Genomic DNA, 20035 nt, shown 5'->3' on the forward strand with positions numbered 1-20035 from the left:
CCGAGCTTGAGAGGATCTGCAAAGAAGAATGGGAAAAACTCTCCAAATACATGTGTGCCAAGCTTGTAGCGTCATACCAAAGAAGACTCGAGGCTATAATCGCTGCCAAAGGTACTTCAACAAAGTACTGAGTAAAGGGTCTGAATACTTATGGAAATGTCATATTTCAGTTTATTTTTAATACATTTGCTAAAATGTATAAAAGCCTGTTTTTGCTTTGTCATTATGCGGTATTGTGTGTTGACTGATGAGGGGGAAAAAACATTTAATCAATTTTAGAATAAGGCTGTAACGTAACAAAATGTGGAAAAGGCAAGAGGTCTGAATGCTTTAGAATGCACTGTAACTGTTGAAAGTTGATACTGTGAGAGACAGTCAAGAAATACAGCAAAGAGCGGCATTAAAAAATAAAGTACCACTTTTTTTGGTATCCAATTGGTAGTTACAGTCTCATCTCATCGCTGCAACTCCCGTACGGACTCGGGAGAGGCGAAGGTCGTGAGACATGCGTCCTCCGAAACACAACTCATCCAAGCCGCACTACTTCTTGACACAATGCCCACTTAACCCGGAAGCCAGCCGCACCAATGTGTCGGAGGAAACACTGTAAACCTGGCAACCGTGTCAGCGTGCACTGCACCTGGCCCGCCACAGGAATCGCTAGTGCGCAATGGGACAAGGACTTCCCTGCCGGCCAAACCCTCCCCTAACCCGAATGACGCTGGGCCAATTGTGCGCCGCCCCATTGGTCTCCCGGTCACGGCCGGCTGCAACAGAGCCTGGACTCGAACCCAAAATCTCTTGTGGCACAGCTAGCACTGCGATGCCGTGCCTTAGACCACTGTGCCACTCGGGATGTCCTAGAGCTGCTGTTTTTATGAGTGAGTTCATGTTTAAGTTCTTACTCAGCACCAGAGGCGCAACGTTCACTTGGGACATGACCCCCCCACATTCTAAAATTGCCTTTTTGTCCCCCATGCGACACTGGTGTGCTTTAGGACCATGCAGACACCTCAGAGCAGTTGGGTAGGCTGTTTTACGGTTTTATACGGCTGGATTTAGGACCATACGGACACCATAGATCGTGCGGACAGGCTGGCTGGGTGAAGGCAAAGCTTTTAAAAGGCTGGTATATAGGACCAGCACGGGAGAGATGAACAGAGGCAGGTGCTGGTTACACATGCACTCAGAAATGTAATTATTCTGCTGGAGGTGTAAACACAAAAGGGGACATATTTGCATGTTATTTAACTAGTAAAGTTGGTTAAGAACAATTCTTATTTACAATGATGGCCTAGGGACAGTGGGTTAACTGCCTTGTTCAGAGGCAGAACAACAGATTTTTACCTTGTCAGTTTGGGGATTCGATCTAGCTACCTTTAGTTACTAGCCCAACGCTCTAACCACTAGGCTACCTTATGGGCTTGTAAATGCTGGCTGAATTCTGGCAAAGAGTATGTTCTTTAATCTCAGCATGTCTACAGATTCTGCCTGTTTTTGTTTGCTTGAAAATGTTGATAATGAGACTGTTATCAGTAGAAAATGTGTAATCTAGCATTTATAGCGGCTAAGAAATGTATTGTCATTAATTGGAAGGTTGGTTATACTCAAACAATGGATGGCTGAAATGTCAAATTATGTATCACTAGATTTGATTTATTACAAGATTAAGGGTATACTGTGCAACTTTCATAACGTCTGGATGCCTTATATGGAATACTGTACGACAAAAGGAGTCTGTATTGAAAACATGCCCACATCAGGGGAGACACCTATTTAGGCAATCCCTAGCTACCAGGCTGCAAAAGTCCTGGCCCTGGGCGTCTGCAGTACTGTTGGTTGTCACTCTGGCCTAACACACCTAAAACCAATAATGAATGTTTTACTAAGATCCTAAAGCTGAGTGGGGTGTGTTGGGTTGGGGCGCTGCAGGGCCGTGGACCCCAAGAGGCAGGACGGGGTGACCCAGCTATATTGTGTGTAAAAAGAGCTTTATTAGGCCCATGATATGAATTATATGGAGGATGTACTGTTTCTGTGTGTTAATGTGTAGGTGTATGTGTGTTTTTATTAAATGTATGTTTTTCCAAACCTTTCCCTTGAGACGTAAAAAGATAGGAAGGAAGTTGTTCGGGAGAGTTGAGTTATTGACTAGACTGGTGGGGGTCAGGTGTGCAGGCGGCTCGGGCTAAAATTTGATATAGAGGATGTCTTAAAAAAGACAATTAAAAGTTAGGTCTTTGTACTTTATTTGTAAGAGTTGTTCATTTGTTAGGCTTTTGGTTAAAGGTGCAACACAATATTGATTATTGAATTGATCTAGTTCAGTCTTATCTAGTTCAGTCTTTAAATGTATGCTCACGCAGCTGTGCCTCACAACGTTGCATAGGCTTACGGTTTTTAAGCCATGTTAAAAACAAATCTGAGTGGTAGATCTCGGCTTGCGTTTGGACTCAGAAAGTGATCTTGACTCCGAAAAGATTGGTGACCACTGTTCTAGAGTTTTCCCTGTTATAACGTTTCCCTTTAGTGTGGCAATTGTGATCGAATCAACATAATATTATCCACTTTCAATGCTACATACCGAAACAAAACAATCTATGCAAGAGATTTTGTTGTAGGCAGAATGCATCATCCCGTACTCTACATGGTGAGGCATAAACAAGACTGGTGCTGCATAAACAATCAGAGCTGCAGTAGGCCTATATGCAGCTAGACCATTGCCATATATGGATCTGTGTCACATTTTTTACACTATTACTTTAGTGCCTTTGTAAAGGATGTCACGCTGCTTGCTTAGCGAGTACCAGTACCTCACAAACACACGTGACCGCCCTCCTCAAGTGTCTTAGCCGATCGCGCCACCTCAAAAGCTAGCTAAAGGCTGAGGAGTAAGTTTCACACATCCCCGGTTTTCTCCTATCACAGCCATTAACTCTGTAACTGTTTTAAAGTCACCATTGGCCTCATGGTGAAATCCATGAGCGGTTTTCTTCCTCTCTGGCAACTGAGTTTGTAAGGATTCCTGTATCTTTGTAGTGACTGTGTGTATTGATACACCATCCAAAGTGTAATTAATAACTTCACTATGCTCAAAGGGATATTCAGTGTCTGCTTATTTTTATTTTTTTACGCATCTGCCAATAGGTGCCCTTCTTTGCGAGGCATTGGAAAACGTTCCTGGTCTTTGTGGTTGAATCTGTGTTTGAAAATCACTGCTCGACTGAGGGACCTTACAGATAATTGTATGTGTGGGGTACAGAGATGAGGTAGTCATTCAAAAATCAGGCTAAAAACTTATTGCACACGGAGTGAGTCCATGCAACTTATTATTATTTTACTCCTGAACTTATTTAGGCGTGCAATAACAAAGGGGTTGAATACTTATTGACTGAAGACATTTCAGCGTTTCATTTTTAATTAATTTGTACAAATTTCTAAAAACGTCATTTCACTTTGACATTTTATGGGGTAGTGTGTAGACCAGTGACAAAACAATCCAAATGTAATCCATTTTAAATTCAGGCTGTAACACAACAACATGCGGAAAAAGTCAAGGGGTGTGAATACTGTAGACTTACAGTGACCTAAAAGTCCAAAAATAGGTTGAGAACCTGGTATCTACCTGGGGACATATTTGTATATGTAACAGTGTAGGTTCCGTCCCTCTCTTCGCCCCAACCCGGGCTCGAACCAGGGACCCTTGCACACATCAACAACTGACACCCCACGAAGCATCGTTACCCATCGCGCCACAAAAGCCACAGCCCTTGCAACGCAAGGGGAAACCCTACTTCAAGTCTCAGAGCGAGTGACGTCACTGATTGAACTGCTGTTAGCGCGCACCACCGCTAACTAACTAGCCATTTCACATCGGTTACACTCACCCCCCCTTTGACCTCCTCCTTTTCCGCAGCAACCAATGATCCGGATCACGGCACCAATGTAACAGTGTAGGTTCCATCCCTCTCTTCGCCCCAACCTGGGCTCGAACCAGGGACCCTTGCACACATCAACAACTGACACCCACGAAGCATCGTTACCCATCGCGCCACAAAGGCCGCGGCCATTGCAACGCAAGGGGAAACCCTACTTCAAGTCTCAGAGCGAGTGACGTCACTGATTGAAATGCTATTAGCGCGCACCACCGCTAACTAACTAGCCATTTCACATCGGTTACATATATATGAACATAATATTATCTTAGTCATGTTTAAAATCTGGATACTACAAGTTATACATATCATTTGGGTATAACAAGGTTATATGGTTGATCTGCGAGCAAGACGAAATAGAAAGCTGACCTGAGGCAAACAAGATCTCGCACTATAAAGCACCTACTTCCATAAGTAAAATCCTTATTGCATAAAATAGGAACAATGTTATCTTTCCAGTTAATATAAAAACATAGGCTAAAGTCCCTGCAGGACTATTGCACACATTGCAAGAGATGATTGTAAAGACACTTAACGCGTAATTCAAGGAATATATCGTTTTCCCCAAAATGTCTCCTAACAAACACACATCGTATAATTTCTCTCAGTTCAGGACATTGTGCAATCTAAAATAGAGGGCTTGGAGGTGGGGTAGTCCAATGGATCCTTTTGATGGGGCAGGGAGGTGTGGTTTATTGGTTCAGAGATCCACATTTCCCCCCAAAACCAGGGCTGCTACTTGCTGGGTCCTTTAAGAGTGTTGAAATAGTCTTTCAGAGTTTCCTCGATGTTGGGCACGTCAAAGTTTTGAGCTGCAAAGATGCCTGTGCAAGTCCCAAGGACCACGCCCAAAACCGCAGAGGATCGCAGCCTAGACACGACATACCCTGCCAAGAAGCCCTTGAGGAAAGGAGAGGCCAGCACACTGCCACCCTGGAACAAATAAATGCACAATAATCCTCATGTTAGAAACAAACACAACACGCAGGTATGTTGTTGCTCTCATCTGAAAGTTTGACAAGATGTATGGAAAACCTGTGCACTATGCATCCATGCACACAAACAGACTTGATATATAGCCTAATAACTACAGAAAAGAGAGGGCTTGTATGAGGTCATGTTTGTGTGAAAACACAGCCTGAGGCTAGGGTGTCCAATCAAAAACGTATCTTTGACCAATTGGTAAACTAATAAGTTAATTCTGTAGATAATCCTCTAAGAAAATCAATGGTCCAAACTTCATGTCTCCATCATAATACATTCAAAAGCTATTGGAGTGTTTACTCTTGTACTTTTGCAGGATGGCCAGAATTAGGGTGACTAATTCAATGGATGCCAGAGAAAAAAATGGGTCAAAGAAATCTGGAAAATTGCATCGCATCAACTAGGCTGGATTCTGTGCAAGAATGAAGGCTACTGGCTACCTGACAGGCTCGCTTTCCCGTTGAACTCATCATCTTTCTTCTCAAATCCGCAGGACATAAAACAATATAGAGGTAAGGTGGATATCGATTTTGAGACATGACATGTAGTATTTTCATATTTTAGTATACACTTTAAATATTAATTTGAAATTCCTGTTCTTTTTCGAAGATTTCTCACCAAAAAAAGTGTTTCTTTGTGAAATGTCAACGGAGAACTGAGGATCTATCAAACTTTTTATTTTCAAAGCGTTTTACTTTTAATTCAGCACTTGCCATGCTAACTTTGGCGACCCGTGAAACAACTTTGAAGACAAAGGCCACAAAATGTAAAATCCTCAAAAGTTGTTACAGAGAAACCTGCACCACTATGTCAACAGAGCTCTGTGCTTATTATCGTATGTACTAGGTTACGAAATCCGACTTTTGGGATATAATGTTAATGATATGTTAGAGAAAGACCCCACTGAACGATTCAGAACATGAACAATCATATTTGTTTTGGTAAAAAAAACTATTTTATAACACAAGGAAGTTAAATTTTATCACCAAAGCACGTTTTTACCTACTCATATCATGGGTGGACATCCTACCGAGGCCTGTGTGTGTGTGTCAGGGTTTTCCCCAAAAAATAAATGAAAAGACAAATTTGGCTCCGGCCAATTGTCCAGGAGAAGAAGAAAAAAAATCCCATTGCGAAAATGCATTTTAGCCTATTCATTGATTGAAATACCTGTCGATGTGGCGCTAGAACGGATACTACAGCTCACCAAACAGCTTGTTCGTTAATGCTGGAGTGAAACGTGCCTTTATAAGCCTAATAATGGCGCAACAATTCTGAATGTAATCGCTTGTTAAAAACAGTTTTGATGGCCACGATTAAAAAGAGATAATATATGCTTCCAGTTTGCCATTCAAGTACATAGGCAACTAGGCAGGCTTCAGGACATCACACAACACTTTGTAATAAGCTGGAGGCAATATGCATTTTGAAAACATATAGGACTACTTCATTTTCTTGATACCTGAACGTTTTACTACATAAAATACAACCAAACGTGCAGTAGGAAATTATTTTATAAAGACTATGCCAATGAAATCAGTAGCCTATTCTCTCATGTTCAATTGGTTTTCAAATGTCTTTCATTGTCCAGTAGCCAAAGGCACAATCCTAGTCATATTAGCAACCCATGCTAGTTGTTGCATCTTTATCTCCCCTCTTTCTAAATTTCGAACAGATATTTTCATCTCGGTATGAAATCGCTCACATGTGCTGTGCGCTTTTGCCAATGGTGTTTTCCCACTAATTGCATTATGGAATAAACATTCACGCGTAGCCTACTGCCTTGTGCGCATTGCTGCGCTTATAATGTAAAGAAATCCTAGTTTAGCAAAATCTTAAGCTAAACGTTCTGATCTGTTGCATGAGTCTCCCTGCTTTTTAATGTTTTTTGGATGTAGCCCAGGCCTAATGCTTGTATTCATTTGGGATCCATTGTCCCACAATGGTCCCAGAGTCCATTTGGCTATTTCTCTCGCACAGAACGACAAGCTTAGCTGACCAATAGAATAGGTACACTTTTGTAGTAAAGGGGATAGTAGATTGACATAGGCTAGTGAGTTTGCTGTTCATTACTCCTCTTGTTGGCTGAGGAAAAGTAAATGTGGACAGTTCTTCTAACATCTTCAAATTCGCATCGGAATTCAGTAAGAAGGACACACAACGTTGCATCCTGGAGTTGCATGTTCTGTTAAAATGAATCAGGCCTACCATCATCTAAATGTGATTTCAGTCATTCTGAGCACTGCGTGTGGACGCCATAATCAGGTTAAGCATCCAATGCATATGGGTCCGGTAAATTTCTTAAACGTCCAGTAAATGAAAGTGCTGCCGGTCAAATGTATGGCGCCACATTTTTGGAAACCCTTGTTTGTGTGTCAGACATCTGACTGCTCACCTGTGGGATCCCAGCCTGTACCTCCTTCTCCACACGGTGCTGAATATCCTCTAGCTGGTCCTTGAGCTCTGCCAGATCCTTTAGCTGTCTCAAAGGGTAGTAATACATGTCAAAAGTCAATTTAGGACTGCAAGCAAGGCAAGTTATTGACACATAAAACATGAGTCCGTCCTCCCCAATTAAGGTGCCACCAACCTCCTGTGCCTGAGTGCCTAGCTGCTGCTACTCTCTGTTATTATCTATAAGTTACATAGTCACTTTAATTCCTCTACCTACATGTAATGTTTATTGTAATTGTTTGTTACTTCTATTTATTATTCTTTCTCTTTTTTTTAGCTATTTCAAAAAAACGGCATTGTTGGTTAAGAGCTTGTAAGCATCTCACTGTAAGGTCTACACCTGTTGTATTTGGCGCAAGTGACAAATACAATTTTATATCTAAGCTAGATCTACACTCAAGTGATTCTTTAGCCCAAAATGTGTGTCCCAAAACAATCAAATATTCCATCCAAATTCTTCCTCTTACCGAGTCCCATTATATTGTATACGAAATCCATTCTTCGCCGATACTAATGCATGAATGAACTTAACATCTTGATCGACTATTGATTACTCTGGACTAGTGTGCACAGCTTTGACCGCTCAGACAAAGATATGTAAAAACGAAGATATTTCATCTGTGTCGTTTTCAATGGGAGCAAATGAGGCATAGTAGGCCGAACCAGCAAGGAGGTGGGCAGAGCCAAACACGAGCTAGAGAGATGTTATTGGCGCGATTAAGCATTATTAGCATATAACAGTTAGAGAACGCCTTCTCTGTGTACCGTAACTCAATTAGCCCCCTCCACTCCCTGTAAACAACGCACATTGTTTGAAACTTTGGCAAACGGTCACGTCTACAAACACGTGTGCATTCTGTTCGTAACAGTTTGTAGTTTTGCGAACAGAAAACTATATTGAGCTCGGGCTCTTCTTCAATGAGAAAACCAGGGGAATGTCGGTCCAGTTCCATCTCGCGCCATACTCCCTCGTCTCCTCAACATATTTGGTGGGTTGTCGCAATTCCAACCGGATGCTTCTGATTTATACATCTGGTGAAACACCGGTCTGCTCGTTCTATCCGTAGCTCAGTCAAGGAACATTTGTATTCTACCGGTTAAAACAATATGGCATATGAGCATTGTGTTTCCAGTCTACATTCTCACAATCATATCCAGCACAATTGCTAGCTTATATAGACTGTATCAGTCACCAATGGCCCAGCAGGCCAGGTTGCTACATGAATATAATGTTTAGTAAACGTTAGCTAGCTCGCATAGCTGGGCTAGTTTGACCGTTTCTTAGCAAAAACAGAAAGCTAGCAAGCTAAATAACGGTCAGTCGACTATCTACACATAACGTTAGCTACACCGAATATACCTAAAACTAGCTACTAATAAGCTACTGCTACAACCGCGAATAAAAGCTCGGATTTTTAACTCTCCGTAGGCTAAAGTTTACGGCACTAACCTTGTCGTCCGCCATGTCTTTGAATCAATGTTGGTGGTACTGATTTATGACTGGGCTCGATTTTCTTCCCTGCTAAAATATGTGTGACTAAAAGTCTTGTGCGGTGTGCCGACTGTTTTTACTCAGTTTACTTTCTGGACTACATCGCTGTTATATGCATTCTTTACAATGTGGCAATATCAATTCATTTTTTAAATCTAGCTCTAGCGTTATTATTTATTTATTACATGATTAGAATTGGAATTGAGGCCAGTACAGTTACAGGACACGGCAGGCGTAAAGTTAGTTTGCAGTATTCGCAAGTAAAATAAACTGATTTGAAACAATTAGTAATTGTAATCGGACAGCCTTTTGGGAGGATTACATGGGCTTACATTTGCATAATGCTATGAAACTGAATGTCAAGAAGTACAACAATATTCCAAATTCTAAGAGTTAGCCCAAATACATGGCTCTGCCTGATGCCATCAGAGGAGCTTTGTATGTCAAGAGGGGTTGTAATTCCACACGCGAACTGGGTGATGCCACGGCAACCGAAGTGGAGGCTACAGACCATGTGATGCCAATTGCAGTCATGTTTTCCAAGCAATTTCCATATAAGAATGCTCAAGAGGACACATTATTAGGCTATGTCAAATCAAATGTTATTTGTCACACGCGCTGAATACAACAGGTATGGCCATTTGATTAATGAATATGCAGCTGGGAGGTAGATTGTCTGTGGATTGTACTGGCCATATGACAGATGCAGTCACAGGCTCTATCTTACATTGCCTTTAACTTTTGCTCTGTTGAAACCTCTGGTTGTACTGTGATAAGGATAATTAATCTGGCAGTTAAACTTACATCATTTAGCAAACACTCTTATCCAGAGCAACTTACAGTAGTGAGTGCATACATTTTCATACTGGTCACCTGTGGGAATCAAACCAACTGAGCTACACACAACTACACTACAATTACACTACAACATTGCATCTAGGGAAAAGAGATGGGTTTAGAAAAGCTGCAGCAACAGACTTTGCCTTCAAGGAAGCCTGCCTATAGAACACCCTTCCTCCCTATAGAACACCCTTCCTCCCTATAGAACACCCTTCCTCCCTATAGAACACCCTTTCTCCCTATAGAACACCCTTCCTCCCTATAGAACACCCTTCCTCCCTATAGAACAACCTTCCTCCCTATAAAACACCCTTCCTCCCTATAGAACACCCTTCCTCCCTATCGAACACCCTTCCTCCCTATCGAACACCCTTCCTCCCTATAGAACACCCTTTCTCCCTATAGAACACCCTTCCTCCCTATAGAACACCCTTCCTCCCTATAGAACAACCTTCCTCCCTATAAAACACCCTTCCTCCCTATCGAACACCCTTCCTCCCTATAGAACACCCTTCCTCCCTATAGAACACCCTTCCTCCCTATCGAACACCCTTCCTCCCTATCGAACACCCTTCCTCCCTATAGAACAACCTTCCTCCCTATAGAACACCCTTCCTCCCTATAAAACACCCTTCCTCCCTATAGAACAACCTTCCTCCCTATAGAACAACCTTCCTCCCTATAAAACACCCTTCCTCCCTATAGAACACCCTTCCTCCCTATCGAACACCCTTCCTCCCTATCGAACACCCTTCCTCCCTATAGAACAACCTTCCTCCCTATAAAACACCCTTCCTCCCTATAGAACACCCTTCCTCCCTATAAAACACCCTTCCTCCCTATAAAACACCACAGCGTACTGATGCAGCCATCAGGAAAGTTTAGATGTACAGTATATCATCCTGTATTCTGGCATTGCTATGAAAAGCACTCTCAAAGTGTCCCTTCTCATATATTTTTAAGAGTAGGGCTTGGCAGATGCAGGTTCTTTGTGAGGGGCAGATTTATCTCTCTAATCTTCCTGAGACACCCCTTTTACACAGAGAGGCATCCCATCTCAAGTTGAATTGAATCCTATTACGACTCCCTCACTACACAAATACTCGATAGGCTACACCAGTCGCATTCACTCTTCGAGAAAGCATGTTTGTTTTGATTTTTGTATTATTGCCCTTTTGTTGGCCTCCATATAACTGTAGTAATGTATTTCTTCTAGAAAAAGCATGCTTTTTGGGTCTGATTGCTGGTCTGCCTGTGCCTTTGTCCTTAGTACCTTTTCTCTGCCTTAGCAGCCCTTAAGGCACCGAGAGCCAGGGGACAACCAGAGAGGGAGGGAGAGAAAGAGGAAGAGCGATAGAAAAGCTTGAGCGTGTGAGAAAGAGAGGTAAGGGGTGGGGAGAAAGAGGAGGGGGAGTGGCGGAAGCTGCAGGCATCACTGAGCGCAATACAAAGAGAGCGAAAGGAAAGGCTGTAGCAGTGTAACAAACAGCATCCCTCCAGCACAGATAAAGAGATAGAGACGCAGGATAGAGAGAGAAAGATCATCAAGAAGGAGGGAGAAGGGATTGATTATTTTTTACTCAGAGAGTTCCCGGGTGGGGCTTGCACAGAGAGTCAGACAGAGAAAGAAAGAGTGAATATTTTTAATCCTCTTGGCATGTGAGTGTGTCCCTTGACGCTTGGCACTGTGTGCAGTTGTAACGAGTGTGCGGGGAAGAGTTGTCCTGGCGGCATCAGGACATTTTGGACTGGAATGTGGTGCAGCTAAGCCAGGTGGCCAGGAAGGAAGGAACACCTATCAGCATGCTGGGGAAGGATTACATGCTCGCCATCATCATAGTCAATTATGACGGTGAGTAAACACACACACTTACACACACTGTCCTGGGCTCCTCCGGACCTTTTTCTCTCCTCATCCCTTGTTCCTCAGAGGGAGAGGAGACAGCCGGCCTGAGGAGTAGTGAGTACAGTAGGTACTGGCCTGCAGGTGTGAGCTCATTATCTGATTTTCACAGGTAGACAGGCTCAACTACAGGTGCTGTGTCATCTAGGGCCGGCTAGGCATTCTGTCCCACACACTTTGTAGAGTGAAACTGGAAATACATGGTGGGTGCTTATATTTGTCTTGTTTCACACATGTAAAAGTGTGTATTATACACGTGTGCAATATAACGTTTTTTTTTTTCTTCACCTTGTCAGCGCGGGGATTCGAACTAGCGACCTTTCTGTTACTGTCCCAGCGCTCTAACCGCTAGGCTACCTGTCGGAAAGTTCTAAGGGTTATTAAGATTGAGTTGGGCGATTGTGTGTTTGTTGAGAGTTCAGGTAGTGGACTAGCGTGCTTCCATTAGACAAAGAACATTTTGATCTATGGATTTTTTTGTATTTAGCTTTGTATTAAAAGGATAGTTCACCCAAATTGCAAAATAGCATTAGTTTCATTACCCTGTTAGCAGTCTACAGCAGACCATGCTTTGGTTTAGTTTCCCTGGCACTGTTTCCAAATGCTAGCGTTGTAGCATTTGTGGCACAAATCCAATAGAGGTTGCCGGCTTGTGGTCCTAAAACCCGGCAATGAGTTACCTCTAGTTCGTTCAGCCATCCCTATGGGGAAAATTAATGAGAAAGAATAGGGTTTAGGGATGATCACCGAAAATAAGGTCTGAGGTTAACACAGGCTTAGGAGATCTTATACATTTTGTTTTATGAGATAATATCAGTCAGTTAACCTGACCTTTAGGAATTATGAAGCCTTTGTGTCCTTTATGAGCTTTTTTAAAACAAATACATAAATGCTTCAAAATTCACAAAATGTGATGTTTGCTGATGAAGATTGTCTCATAGACCAAAATAATAAGATCTCCTATGCCTGTGTTTACCACATACCTTATTTTCGGGATTTATCCAAAAACGGCATTCATTTCCCCATAGGCTTTGTCAAACGAATCACGGCAGAGTTAGTGCCTACAAAAAAAAGCCATTACTATTTCTCTCTATTCAAGTCATGGCACAAATCCAATTCAAGTCAATAGCATTTTTTGCACATAATTTCCAAATCATCCCAAAGTATTTAACATTTATTGTGCAGCTCAAACAAAGTAACTTATAGATGATTTGAACATGATGCGCGAGAAGTGCTAATATCGGTACCATGACTTGACTGGGATTTGTTCCACAAATGCTAAAACGTTAGCATTTGGAAACAGTGCCGGGGAAACTAAACCAAAACATGGATTACTGTCATACCTTGTCCATAGACTGCTTACAGGGTAAATCAACCAATATGTCATTTTGTAATTTGGGTGAACTTTCCCTTTCTTGATAATAATGGCGATGGTGGGGATTTCACAAGCAGTGATGTATCTGTCTGTTGCTTCTGAACAGTTTCATATATCACAGTGTTACTAGGTGTTCTTGCTCACACATCATTATGGGATCATTACACCCTTGCGAGTAGATGTCGACCGATTATGATTTTTCGATACCGATTATTGGAGGACCCAACAAAAAAAAGCCAGTACCGATTAATCTGCCGATTTTTATATATATATTTGTAATAATGACAATTACAACAATACTGAATGAACAGTGAACACTTTTATTTTAACTTAATATAATACATCAATAAAATCAATTTAGTCTCAAATAAATAATGAAACATGTTCAATTTGGTTTAAATAATGCAAAAACAAAGTGTTGGAGAAGAAAGTAAAAGTGCAATATGTGCCATGTAAAAAAGCTAACGTTTAAGTTCCTTGCTCAGAACATGAGAACATATGAAAGCTGGTGGTTCCTTTTAACATGAGTCTTCAATATTCCCAGGTAAGAAGTTTTAGGTTGTAGTTATTATAGGACTATTTCTCTATACCATTTGTATTTCATATACCTTTGACTATTGGATGTTCTAATAGGCACTTTAGTATTGCCAGCCTAATCTCGGGAGTTGATAGGCTTGAAGTAATAAACAGCTCAACGCTTGAAGCATTGCGAAGAGCTGCTGGCAGACGCAGTAAAGTGCTATTTGAATGAATGCTTACGAGCCTGCTGCTGCCTACCACCACTCAGTCAGACTGCTCTATCAAATCATAGACTTAATTATAATGTAATAACACACAGAAATACGAGCCTTAGGTCATTAATATGGTCAAATCCGGAAACTATCATCTCGAAAACAAAACGTTTATTCTTTCAGTGAAATACGGAACCGTTCCGTATTTTATCTAACAGGTGGCATCCATAAGTCTAAATATTCCTGTTAGATTGCACAACCTTCAATGTTATATCATAATTCTGGCAAATTAGTTCGCAACGAGCCAGGCGGCCCAAACTGTTGCATATACCCTGACTCTGCGTGCAATGAACGCAAGAGAAGTGACACAATTTCCCTAGTTTAATATTGCCTGCTAACCTGGATTTCTTTTAACTAAATATGCAAGTTAAAAAAAATATACTTCTGTGTATTGATTTTAAGAAAGGCATTGATGTTTATGGTTAGGTACATTCGTGCAACGATTGTGCTTTTTTCGCAAATGCGCTTTTGTTAAATCATCCCCCGTTTGGCAAAGTTGGCTGTCTTTGTTAGGAAGAAATACTCTTCACACAGTTCGTAACGAGCCAAGCGGCCCAAACTGCTGCATATACCCTGACTCTGTTGCACAGAAATCAAGAGAAGTGACACAATTTCCCTAGTTAAAAGAAATTCATGTTAGCATGCAATATTAACTAAATATGCAGGTTTAAAAATAAATACTTGAGTATTGATTTTAAGAAAGGCGTTGATGTTTATGGTTAGGTACACATTGGTGCAACAACAGTGCTTTTTTCACGAATGTGCTTGTTAAATCACCCGTTTGGCGAAGTAGGATATGATTCAATGATAAATTAACAGGCACCGCATTGATTATATAAGTACAAGCTAGATAAACTAGTAATATCATCAACCATGTGTAGTTAACTAGTGATTATGTTAAGATTGATTGTTTTTTCTAAGATACGTTTAATGCTAGCTAGCAATTTACCTTGGCTCCTTGCTGCACTCGCATAACAGGTAGTCAGCCTGCCACGCAGTCTCCTCGTGGAGTGCAATGTAATCAGCCATGATCGGTGTCCAAAAATGCAGATTACCGATTGTTATGAAAACTTGAAATTGTCCCTAATTAATCGGCCATTCCGATTAATCGGTCGACCTCTACTTGTGAGTCCCTCCGGATTTTTTGTTTGTTTTACACTCTGTGTTCCCTGAGGGCCGACATGAATTCTACTCTCCATTGCATGGCTGGTTAAACTTCTGTACATCGTATGTTTGCCGCTGATCTATATGTAATTCTTTGATTTTGTGGTATTGAAATCAATACCATCAATATCATGCCATCATTTATAAATAGAGAATGTGTTTGTATGATTGTTTAGATGAGGGTAGTTTCATTTTTTGTGTTCAATTGAGTGTTTTTGTGTTCAATTGAGTGTTCCTCTCTCCCCTCACACAGTAAGCAAAAACAAGCCCAGAGCTCTTATTGACAGAGGACAGGATGTGTTGTTCACCTTGGTGACTGTGTGGGTTGCCATGTGACTTGGTGTTGTCTTGGTAACTGTTGCTCTCCTGGTGTTAGGAGTGGCTGGTTTTTATTATGGAGGGTAATGCATAGCACAGTAGGCAGCAGGCACCATGTTTAGTTGTAAGCACAAAGGAGAGCAGAGTCAATGGAGAGTCAATTATACATTTGTTGACTAAAATGTTGATATTACCATCAATGATTTATTCTACAGTATAGTATTGTAGTAATGATGAATTAAATGTCAAGTTCGATGCATATTGTTGAGTAACAACACTTAATATCCTCTCAGGAGGCTATAGAAGGCTTGTCCCTTTGTTGTACTTTTTTTTGCTATCAACTTTTCCCTCATTCATAAGCCCAAACACCACAGGTTCCTCAAACAAAGCGTCTGCCTTGACTGTGTACGTCATTGCTCCCAAAATAATTCCCCTCAAAAGAGGCGGAGGGAGAGAAATAGAGATGTAGAGAGAGCGTCATCCTTATGCTGGGCATGATACATGTAAACAGGGACACTGTGTGTCTGTAGTTTATTGGAAAACTGTATTGTCTAATGTTAGCATCGTATACACATTATCCTGCAGGGTTGGAGGGGGTTAGGGTGGGGAATGGAGTCTTAATAGCACCCTGCGGAACATAAAACTGGTCCCATATCTGTACAGTATGTGTTTTGAATTAATTTATCTGACGTTCGTTGTCATGCCATCCATGTTTGGGTTGGGTTCGCACATAGGCTTCAGATCTACGACTAGTCAAGGGATGCGTGTCATGGCTGGTAGAAAAGGATATAGCCGTCCTGTTCCCGGATTGAGAGCTGAATCCCAGATTGAAGTTGTGATCCACTCTGGCCCATAATCCCTCTGGCAGATAGAGCCCAGCTCTGACCTTGCACAGACGCACCATTGGGATTACTCGCTCTCCTCCAGATGTACTGTAGTCTCTCTCTCCCCCCACCCTCTCTCTCTCTCTCTGTCTCTCTCTCTCCCTCCACTCTCTCTCGCTCTCTCTCTCTCTCCGTCTGTCTCTCTCTCTCTCCGTCTGTCTCTCCGTCTGTCTGTCTGTCTGTCTGTCTGTCTGTCTGTCTGTCTGTCTGTCTGTCTGTCTGTCTGTCTGTCTGTCTGTCTGTCTGTCTGTCTGTCTGTCTGTCTGTCTGTCTGTCTGTCTGTCTGTCTGTCTGTCTGTGTCTGTCTCTCTCCCTACCGCCCTCTCTCTTTCCTTTTCTACAGTTTATCATATTACTGTTATTTATAGTCTCTACTTAATTCTCTCTGCATAATGTAATTTCTTGTCTCACTTTCTCTTTGGCTCTAGTCTACAGCACAGGTGTTTTACATTGTTATAAACATATTCTACATTTTTTCTCTATTTTTAACCATAGCTCTCATTTCTAAATCCCATTATGCCTCAATATTCCATTTGCTGTCCCAGTTACTCGTTCCCCATTCTCTAGTGTAAGGGGCAGTTCTGGGCAGAGAGAGCTACCCGACTGCAATCACTGCCATCATGACTGCTCAATTACAGCTGTTTACAGCCTCGTAGGGAGCGCAATCTACGGCTCTGTCTTGATTGGCCATTTTGGAGTGCTTTGGTAACAGGCTCAGTCCAAACGTGTGTTGAGAGACTCAAGTGTGTGTCTGTATCTAGAGTAGAGTCGATAGCCACCCATCAGTGACAATAACAAGGGGGGCGAGGACTGTACTGTACTCCTCCCCATAGAAACACCGCGTCCCTACGTCCACTTAGTCACAATGGAGACTTGAGTTATTTGAACGGGGACCATAATTAAATAAAGCCTGCCAAAATCAATGTAACAAAATACTTGGGAACACCTCTCAAGTGCAGACTGGCACCAATGAGTAAAGGCAACTCTGACAAAGCTATGGCTGATACCGCATGGTGGACTAGCTCATTTCTGCCTGTCACAGGAATAGCAGTCACATTCCTGCACATGCATCAATCTAATGCACATGCACAGCGGCACACACAACAATATCACGCGGATGTCTGTTCCCCTGTTAGCCCATTGGATCAGCTGGTTTACAGCAGGAGTTGCTATAGGGACTGATCACGCAGTGCAGACTCTGGGATCCATCAATAATTCACTAACACTCTCTCCAGGAGATTCACTGCTGTATGGCACACTTTCACTAGTCTGCATTCTGCTCTCTACTCCCAACGCTATGTAAAACGGCAAGAAATGCATGTGTAGCTTACCTTCTGTGCGATTGGAAAACATACACGTTTTCACCTTACAGGTCAGTACAATCCATGGACAGAAGCCTAGTACTACAATGGAAGTCATAATGGAGGCTACACTTACATCAGACCATTAAATATTTAGGTAGAAGAAAAGCCATGATATAGAGAGGATTATTTATGATAATAGACAGGAACTGGTTCAAAATAGCATGGTGATGACATATATTACTTCAGAGATGACTATATGAAATGACCAACTACAGACTTAATTATTACTCCCCTGTGTCATTGGTGTTGAGACAATACACTAATACTTCACGGACTTCATGAACTCCACTATTCAATAGAAAGCCCTATTGAGTCAGGAAAGCCATTGGTGTTGAGACAATACACTAATACTTCACGGACTTCATGAACTCCACTATTCAATAGAAAGCCCTCTTGAGTCAGGAAAGCCATTGGTGCTGAGACTCAGATTTTTCACTTTGAATTGTATTCCAAACTAAAAACGTTGATTTCAAAGTTTAACAAACCATCCAACTATGCAAAAGGACTACTTTTAACAATTTACACTGAACATTTTACACAAAAACACATTTACTGGAAGAACTGTGCAGATGCAAAAAAAAAATACTATTATTGCTCTCTATATCTTCTCCGTGTCACCATGCTCCCGCTCTCCCTCTCTGGCGCTCGAGCGTGCCAGGCTTACGAGCATCAGCGCTCATTGGACTCACCTGGACTCCTTCACTTTGTTGATTGCCCCATCTATATCTAAAGCTTCTACTCCTTTGCTGGCTCGAGAGGTTTTATTGCCTCGGTTGGCTTGGCAGGCGCCCATCCCACATCACGCCTCAGCCGGCTCGTCGGGCTCTCACGCCTCAGCCGGCTCGTCGGGCTCCCACGCCTCTGCCGGCTCTTCGGGCTCCCACGCCTCTGCCGGCTCTTCGGGATCTTCGGGCTCCCATGCCTCTGCCGGCTCTTCGGGCTCCCACGCCTCTGCCAGCTCTTCGGGCTCCCACGCCTCTGCCGGCTCTTCGGGCTCTTCGGGCTCCCACACCTCTGCCGGCTCTTCGGGCTCCCACGCCTCTGCCGGCTCTTCGGGCTCCCACGCCTCTGCCGGCTCTTCGGGCTCCCACGCCTCTGCCGGCTCTTCGGGCTCCCACGCCTCTGCCGGCTCTTCGGGCTCCCACGCCTCTGCCGGCTCGTTGGGCTCCCTCGCCTCTGCCGGCTCGTCAGTCTCCTACGCCTCAGCCGGCTTGTCCATCGCCGATGCTTCGGCCAGCCCGTCAGGCTCGCCCAGGTGGGATGCCAGGTGATGGGGGGGGGGGGATCACGACTGCTGCCTATCCTCTCCGGTCTATCACGACTGCTGCCTATCCTCTCCAGTCTATCACGACTAAGTCTGTGCTAAAAGCTTTGACTCAGTTTATCTCACTGTTTGGAATCCCTAAGGTCATTCAGAGTGATCAAGGATCTAATTTCACCTCTAATCTGTTTGGTCAGGTTCTCCAACAGCTCCATATTAAACACAATTTGTCTAGCCCCTATCATGCGCAGAGTCAAGGAGCGCTGGAACGTTTCCATCAAACACTTAAGTCTTTGTTGAGAGCTTATTGTACTGAGATGGATAAGGATTGGGAGAAGGGGTTGCCTTGGTTACTGTTAGCCGCTAGGGAGGTTTCACAGGAGAGCACGGGTTTCAGTCCAAATGACCTTGTTTGGACATAGGGTGCGTGGACTTCTATCTGTTCTCCAGGATGACTGGAAGTCTCCCGAGCCCCCTCAGTCCCTGTTCTCTTATGTGTGTGATTTCCGGCGACGCCTGTACGCCGCTGGTGAAATGGCTAAAGAGAAGCCATCATCTTCACAGGAGAGGATGAAGGGCATATTTGATCGGCGAACTGAGCCTCGTCACTTTAGGTTCTTGCTCTGCTGCCAATTGTTGGTTCTCCTTTTCAAGCCAAGTTTCAAGGTCCATATACAGTTGTGCGCCAATGCACTGAGCAAAACTATCTAGTTGCCACTCCAGAACGGAGAAAAGCACACCAACTGTGCCATGTAAATCTGTTAAACCCTCTGAGGCTGAACAGTGGGAGTCTACAGAGGACGGTAAACCTGTTCTTTTGGCCGATACCGTTATTTCACTGGGTTCTTGTCATGCTAGGTCCGTGCATGGGGAGGAAGATGTTCCTGGTTCCGACGATTGCATACTGCAGGGTAGAAAAATTCAGAGACACTGGATGTTTTAGACAGCCTTCTCTCTCATCTACCTGTTGATGGGTGGGAAGAGATGGTCGGTCTGATTCTGAGATTTCCAGGTTTGTTTTCTGATACATCTACACGTACAAACTTAATAGAACACGATATTGACGTTGGGGATGCTGACCCCATTCGTCATCGGTTCTATAGAGTTTCTTCAGAGAAACTGCGTTGTCTGGATACTCTGGTCAGGTACATGCTGGAGAGTGATATAGCAGAGCCTCTTTCTCCAGTTGGGCTCCTCCCTGTATCTTGGTCAGTAAACCGGATGGGACAAACAGATTTTGTACGGACTACCTTAAGGTAAACGGTGTCAC

At 42.9% G+C, this 20035-nt stretch overlaps 2 protein-coding genes across 6 annotated transcripts in view; one reads left to right on the forward strand and one right to left on the reverse strand.

Annotated features, from left to right (window-relative positions):
- Positions 1–3940: 3940 nt before the first annotated feature.
- Positions 3941–8973, reverse strand: LOC123742450 (SLC35A4 upstream open reading frame protein). The gene is made up of 3 exons (XM_045716881.1): positions 8824–8973; positions 7315–7398; positions 3941–4868 (listed from the first exon to the last, which is right to left on the reverse strand). Exons 1-3 carry the CDS (start codon positions 8836–8838, stop codon positions 4671–4673), a joined length of 297 nt encoding a protein of 98 aa, XP_045572837.1. The 5' UTR covers positions 8839–8973; the 3' UTR covers positions 3941–4670.
- The window catches only part of LOC106602929 (amyloid-beta A4 precursor protein-binding family B member 3), a 35888-nt gene continuing 21094 nt past the window's right edge, over positions 5242–20035 (forward strand). For 2 of the 5 annotated variants that reach the window (XM_014195948.2, XM_014195949.2), the window contains exon 1: positions 11116–11557. In XM_014195948.2, coding sequence (XP_014051423.2) covers positions 11509–11557 — 49 coding nt within the window. In that variant the 5' untranslated portion in view covers positions 11116–11508. Of the gene's footprint in view, positions 5432–8046; positions 8363–11113; positions 11558–20035 lie in introns of those variants that run through there. The other 3 variants (XM_014195946.2, XM_014195945.2, XM_014195947.2) reach the window with 3 other exon arrangements.

This window comes from Salmo salar, chromosome ssa04 (genome assembly GCF_905237065.1).
Source record: "Salmo salar chromosome ssa04, Ssal_v3.1, whole genome shotgun sequence".
NCBI lineage: Eukaryota > Metazoa > Chordata > Actinopteri > Salmoniformes > Salmonidae > Salmo > Salmo salar.

Coding starts and splice junctions, on each gene's coding strand:
- LOC123742450 (XM_045716881.1), bottom strand. Junction 4,869..7,314: donor TACAGGCTGGGATCCCACAG/GTGAGCAGTCAG, acceptor TATTTGTTCCAG/GGTGGCAGTGTGCTGGCCTC.